We start from the raw sequence: 7,348 nt of genomic DNA, 5'->3' as shown, positions 1-7,348 counted from the left end.
TATTGGATGTCATTGAACTGGTCTCGGCTTTGCTTCTTGTAAAACTTTTCTTTTTTGCTATAACCTCAGGAGCTTCCCCCCCCCCCCCCCTTCTCTTTTCTAAAACGTAGCGCAAATCGGACTCGGCGAGCTTGGTCCTTCCCATCATTTGCTCAGGGACGTACACACTTCGTGTTAGTTGATCTTTCACCACATATGGTCATGAGGTGCTTGCGAAGGTTGAGATTACTTAGTTGCTGCCCCCAATTCCATGCCTTGATTGGGTAATGTATGTTGTCTCTCCAATATCTGCATAATGCAATCAACATTACTGGTTAAAGCCTCGACTTGCTTTTCTAACGAGACAAACCAACCTCCCTTGTTCCGGGATCTTTGTACGACAGTCAGGAGAGGGGGGTTAGGTTGAGGATTTAACTATGGCACTTGAGGGCTCTTAGGCTGTTCTTCTAGAACTGGGATTGTCTTAGTAATGGCGGCCAAAGCCCTTCTTTTTCACTTAGTCATCACATGATAAAGGAAAGAAGCGGGGTGAATTTTCTTAATGTAAGGGGAACTTCTGAATAGATTTGTTGTCGTTCCCGTAGATGGCACCAAACTATTGTTACTCAAATCCGGTCTATCTTAATCCACCTTATGTGAGTCATTGGGTACCTACAAATTAATGGAGAACAATGAGAAAATGGGGTGTCCGTTGTGGTCGGGGACCCTCTTTCAATAGGCATAGTATAATCGAGATATTTGTGTATACCTTTTACCTATGATAGGGTGTTTATTTATAAGCTTTTTAAGCGGTATGCGTATCTGAGTAGATTTGTTTAATACACCGGAGGGGCTCGTAATGGAGTTAGAATCTAATTTCGAGAATATCTCTGATTTTTCCTCTACCAACGTGATTTTCAGCTATAATCTCATCGGATTGATCCTATCTTTATATGTTGTAAGATTCTTTTCGGATATTTCTATTCCGAGGTCGATGTTAGTATCCAAGATCAAAGTTGGTACTTGAGGTTAAGGTCGGCATCTGAAGGTGAGGTCGGTAACTGAGGTCGAAGTTAGTACCTGAGGTCGAAATTAGTATCTGAGGTTGAGGTTAGCATCCTGAGTTCAAGGTTGGCATCTGACATCGAGGTGGTGGAGGACTGTCGATAAGCCTTATTTCCAAGTGGAGTTAATTGTTTCAGCTCGGTCATTGAGCCTCATTGCTCAGCTCATTTTCTCTAGTCTTTTTATAGCTCTGATAGTCTTTTTTTTTTATATTTATAACTATGTGTCTCATGCATTATGTTAGCTTAATTCTACCTATAACACTAGTCATTATTGCCTTCAATGCTTTACGTGAGGTGTTCTATTTGAACTTTCGTTGTACCTTATTTATGTGCCCAAGTGATAAAATAATACCCTAAAATGGATAAATGAATGGGCGGTGTGGATATATGCCACATTCACGAAACATAGAAGGTGAATGGACGGTGTGGATATGTAACGCATTCACGTAACATTGAAGGCGAAGTCAACACACCACCAACATCAGTGGTGCACGGCACACCACGGAGTCTTGCCTCCGCGCTTTTGCAGATTCGCTCATTGGCTTTGACGTCAACCAAGCTTAGCAGGCCCTTGTTTTCTCGGCCGAACTTTTTGGTCCATCCCTCTCAAGTAAGGATTTCACCATGTGTTGCTACATTAAGCCCACATGCTAAGATGGACAAATGGTCACCACCGTTCACATTCTGAAACGTATGCTGTGAGCTCACTCTATTAAAATTAAGCTAAAAAAGATTATTTAAAACACCAATTTGCAGAGATGAATTTTAAACATTGAAAAAAAAAAACTTTTAAATGGTTGAAATTAAGTTTCCAAAAAGAAAAATCCCTAGATCATATCTGATGTATAATTATTAAACCATAGCTTATATACAGTAAATTAAAGCTTATATTATTGAACCATCTTATCGTAACGTGGGCTGAAATGGGCAACACTTTCTAGCAATCTCATCCACAGCTAAGCTAAATGGAAGGCCGATTGGCTAGTGTTCCACACACCATCGATTGACCTGGCTGGTGTGTATGTGATGTGCAAAGATGAGCCCCTGCGCTCCCCAGCTATGGGCTGTACGGAATGGTACAAAGGAGATGAAAGTTACATGAATGTAAGCCTCTAACGTTTATTTTCCATTCAATCTATTCAGAAGATCACACGAAATTAGATGGAGACGAAAAATAAATATTATATTAATTTAAAACTTTCGTAACCTCAAATGCATTTTAACGGGTAGACGTTCAATCCCCCACTACCTTTTATAGTATGGTTTACTTGATTTTCTGATGGCTTTTGTTTTTTGGGGCCCGCGATTTACAATAACCACCAAATGGGTGGATAAACTGGATATAATACATACCGTATGACGGATTCATGAAACTGAGTGATGTCAACACACTAGCTAGGTTGGTGGTGTGTGGACACCTGCCAATCCTCTTCAGTAAAATGGAAGTGGATTGGCTAGTGTACCACACACCACCTGACGGGTGTGTGTACGTCTCCTGCAAAGGCTCGAGGATGAGCACCAAGGGTCCCTGGTGTATGAATAGTTCAAAAGAGATAAAAGTTACATGGGCCTCACGATCATGTATTTATTATATCCACACCATTTATCCACTTGATGGGATCATTTTAAAGCCATAGCCCAAAATGAATCATATCCAAAGGTCAGGTGAACCACATCACAAATAATAGTGGGACAATGATTCTCACCGTTAAAACATTCATAGGCCCAAGATAATGTTAATAAATTGACAACGACCAGATGAAGAGGAAAAACAAATATCATATTGATCCTCCAAAAAGTGTTAGATGATAGATGTTAAATCCCCACTGCTTTTTACAGTGTATATCACTTGATCTTTGGATCCGTCTTATTTTTTGATTCACGCCTTACAACGAACTCGCTAAGCGGACGGATAGTTTGGATATAATACACATCTTGTGGTGGGACCATGTAACTTGTTGAATTCAACGCACCAAGCAAGACGGTGGTGTGTGGTACACCGGCCAATCCGCATCCCCCAAAAAGGGACCATCTGGATATGTCTGTAAAATCCTCGCAAAACATGCTTTTGGTGCAACTTATAATCAACCAAGTAGGGACCATCTGGATATGTCTGTAAAATCCTCACAAAACATGCTTTTTGTGCAACTTATAATCAAGAAGGAAAAGGCGACACGCCGGAGCAGAGAATTAAGATTGAACCGCGGCAAACGTGTCAAATCAGAGACGTATGCCACTTGAGACTCTTACCCGAAGAGTCACCATCGGAAGATTCTAGGCGGTGATATTCACCATGTGACCACGTGTACGTAGTTGGAATGCAAGTCAGTTGAATTTTTTTTGTGAGAGTGTGAACCAGTCGATGAGTGGATTTGACTGATCGAAGCTCCAGGGCATGATCAAAGTTGGAAACGGATTGGCTGCTCCCCTGCCACCAGCCAATGGCTGTGGTCGGTGCTTTGTGGGCCCCACCATGATATATGTGTTTCATCCATCCATCTAGTTTTCTAGATCATTTTAGGGTACGAGACAAAAAATGTGGCACATCAAAATCTCAAGTGGACCACATTATAGGAAATAGTGTTGAATGAGCGTGTAGACCGTTAGAAACTTTTTGGGGCCATCAAAGTTTTGGATCAAGATGATCCTTGTTTTTGTCCCTTCATCTAGGTCTGTATGACCTAATCAAAATATTGGATGTCAAATAAACAGTACAGTGGGCCTTAGAGGATTTTAATGGTGGATATCCAATCACTGTTGTTTTCTTGTAGTGTGTTTCACTTGAGATTTATTTAGCCCTCCCATTTTTTATGATCAAGCCCTAAAATGAACAATAAAAATGGATGAACATGTAAATTGGATTGCCTAGAGTTACTCAATACACTCTGATCATACAGCGTAAACTCAGTTGGGCCCATTGTAAATGTGTCCCCGAGGTCCATCCATTTTTTTCAGATCCTTTAGGGCCCGTTTGGCCGCATGGATTGGAAGGGATTGAATGGTGTTAGGGTGGATGGCATGGATTTCTAGGTAATGATGGCGTTGTCAGTGGATTGTCTTGAGATCAATGGGATTGCTATATCCCTGGATTTCTATATCCAGTCTGTTTGGCACGCCTGGCCAATCCCGGGGTTAAACCTTCCCATCCCTTCAAATCCCTCAAACCAAACACGTGCCAGACAAATTTGAACGGATTAGCACGCCGGGCAAATCCTGGGATTTAACTTCCAAACCCTTCCAATGCCATCCAGTCCCTTCCAATCCGACCGGCCAAACAAGCCCTTAAGGGGTTGAGCTTAAAATTTAATCATATTCAAAGCTTAAGCGGATCATACCATAGGAAGCAGTGGGAATAATGATTTTCACCATTGAAACTTTTTGGGCTCCACAGCTATGTTGACTTGTCATCCCACCTGTTCATAAGATCATAGAGATATGGATGAAGGGAAAGCAAAAATATAAGCATGATCCAAAACATCTATGGCCCCTGAGAAATTTTCAACGGTAACAATTCACACTGTTTCCTGTGGTGTGGTCCATTTAAGCATTAAATATGCTTCATTTTTTGGCTTAAGCGCTAAACTTATCTGGTAAAATGGATGGACCGAGTAGATAAAATACATAAATCACGGTGAACCTCACAGAGTTCACTCAGTACGCTAACCGTACTGAGTTACTCCGTACGGAATCCGCTTCCGGTTGAAATACATACATCATGGTCGGCCCACAGTGCACCGACCACCGGGCTAGTGGCAGGGAGAATAGCCAATCCGTTTCCATCAAAGTTGGCCCCACATAGTGATTGGTCCAGATCTCTTACATGTTTTCAGAACACGTAACACCTCTCCATTCTCTTCTTGAGTTAAGCCCCGCAGCTTTCATCTTTATTAAGACACCTCTTAGAACTACAACCAACGACAAAAACTAAATCCTCCCATACATCTAGTGTATATTTGCGGTCAATTACCCTATATAAATCCTACTGCCTTTTTACATCTTGCGACTCTCTCTCTCTCTCTCTCTCTCTCTCGCTGTTATTAATGGCGGTGTCGTGTGTTCTTCTGTCAAACCCATCCCTTCTGTGCCAAACGCGCCTATCTCGACCATCATCAAGGCAAATTTCAATGCCTGAGAGGGGTGTATTTTGGGATCGACAATCAAGAACAGCTTCCGTTCTTGCACGGGTTGCGACAATAACTTCCGAAACAAGATCCGATTGTATAGTTACACCAGTGGTGACGAAAAAGGCCAAAACTAGTTTCAGTTTGGCTACCATTTGGAGAGAGATTCAAGGTTCAAATGACTGGAAAGATCTTGTTGAGCCATTGCATCCACTTCTAAGAGAAGAGATCATACGGTATGGAGAGTTTGTTGCAGCATGCTACAAGGCTTTCGATCTCGACCCAAGCTCGAAGCGCTATTTGAATTACAAGTATGGGAAGAAGAAAATGCTGAGAGAAGTTGGTATGGAAGGCTGTGGTTACAAAATCACAAAGTACATCTATGCAACGCCTGACTTAAATATTCCCATTCAAAATGGGAGATGCCGTGGCCGATGGATTGGATACGTTGCCGTCTCTTCTGATGATGAGGTCAGGAGGCTGGGAAGGAGAGATGTAGTCATTACCTTCAGGGGAACCGTTACAAATACTGAATGGGTCGTGAATTTCATGAGTTCATTTACTGGTGCGAGATTAGACCCTCAAAATCCACGGCTCGATGTTAAGGTGGAGTCGGGCTTTTTGAACTTGTATACATCGTCTGACGATAGCACTTCCAAGTTCGGCCATGGAAGTTGTAGAGAACAGCTTCTATCAGAAGTTTCACGAATTATAAATGAGTATGAGGATGAGGAGATGAGCATCACAGTGGCTGGACATAGCATGGGAAGTGCTCTAGCCATGATTCTTGCCTATGATGTCGCAGAGCTTGGGTTGAACAAAACCAAATCAAGATATCGAATCCCTATTACAGTTTACTCGTTTGGGGGGCCAAGGGCTGGGAATTCCGGATTCAAGGAGAGATGTGAAGAGCTAGGCGTTAAAGTTCTAAGGATAGTGAATGTGAATGACCCCATCACCAAGCTTCCTGGGGTTCTTCTCAATGGGAATTTTAGGGTTTTTGGAAGAAGATATGAGCTTCCGTGGAGTTGTTCATGTTATGCACATATGGGGGTTGAGCTAGCGCTTAATTTCTTCAAGATGCAAAACCCTTCATGTGTTCATGACTTGGAGACTTATATTAGCCTACTGAGATGTCCCGAAAGGGTGCAAGTTCTTAAGGATGGACCCGATCGATTTTCTCCACAAGGCTAGGGAATTCTTGAGTGCACAAAAGATGGAAAGATGGCACGGAAAAATGCTGCAAAGAACAAGAATAACTTGGTCTAAAATACTAGGACTTGATTCATAACACCATAACCTAGAATACATGAATCTCTAAGGCATGTAAACGCTTTTTTTTTTTTTTTTTTAAATTTTTAGAGAGAGAGAGAGAGAGAGAGAGAGAGAGAGAGAGAGAGATGCATATGCAAATGTATATTTGTTACGAGATTTTGCAACATGTCATAAATTAAACTGCGAGGGTGAACCATATCAGCTTGAGTTGAATTCTTGGTGCTTAAATACATTATCTTTGATATGTTCGAAACTAAGCTTCATTACTCCAATCATGCTACGGATCTCTCTCTCTCTCTCTCTCTCTCTCTCTCTCTCTCTCTCTCTCTCTCTCTCCTATCTTGGTGAAGGTAGATCGGCGCCACTGCATTGTATATTGGATGAGGAAAAGATAATACCCAATCTAGCGAAGGGCCATACCATATCCCTCAACCAACTTTGCAGACTACTTATGATGTTGATCTAATAATAAACCCCACAAGCAGGACGTAGCAAGAGGAAGAGAGAAAATGATGATTGCTTTGGTTTAAAATGGTGGTAAACAGTACACAGCAGAGGGCTTGTGAACTCACTCAAAAGCGAGGAGAATCTAAAAATTCTCATAGAGAAAGAAAGCACACACTATTCATGGTTTCTTTTTTTACAAGAGCTCCACTTTTAGATGGAGAGAGAGACTCTCATGCCCCCAAATTCAGATACAAAGTTTGCACCTTCAGACCCAAGTTTCGGCACATGACTCGCAGTAAGTGTACTTAATTCCTTCTTCATATAGTTCTCTATAGTCATAATTTAATAAATTCTAAGTTTATATCTAAATTTGACATGCGTTCACCCTCGTTTGTATTACATTCTTATAATTTCCATCTCGTATACTCAAAACCATATCATCAGAACCTGAATCATTTG

General features: G+C 41.5%; 1 protein-coding gene across 1 annotated transcript; it reads left to right on the top strand.

Annotated features, from left to right (window-relative positions):
• Window positions 1-5,086: 5,086 nt before the first annotated feature.
• On the top strand, window positions 5,087-6,361 carry LOC131247109 (phospholipase A1-Ialpha2, chloroplastic-like). Its single transcript, XM_058247548.1, has one exon. The coding sequence runs from the start codon at window positions 5,087-5,089 to the stop codon at window positions 6,359-6,361; it is 1,275 nt and encodes a 424-aa protein (XP_058103531.1).
• The last annotated feature ends 987 nt before the right edge of the window (window positions 6,362-7,348 follow it).

This window comes from Magnolia sinica, chromosome 5, assembly GCF_029962835.1.
Source record: "Magnolia sinica isolate HGM2019 chromosome 5, MsV1, whole genome shotgun sequence".
NCBI classification, from domain to species: Eukaryota; Viridiplantae; Streptophyta; class Magnoliopsida; order Magnoliales; family Magnoliaceae; genus Magnolia; species Magnolia sinica.
The sequence above is the reverse complement of the archived record's forward strand: the minus strand, read 5'-3'. Positions and strand labels throughout refer to the sequence as shown.

Excerpts from the sequence above, each read along its gene's own strand:
- LOC131247109 (XM_058247548.1), top strand. The coding sequence starts at position 5,087 with ATGGCGGTGTCGTGTGTTCTTCTGTCAAACCCATCCCTTCTGTGCCAA.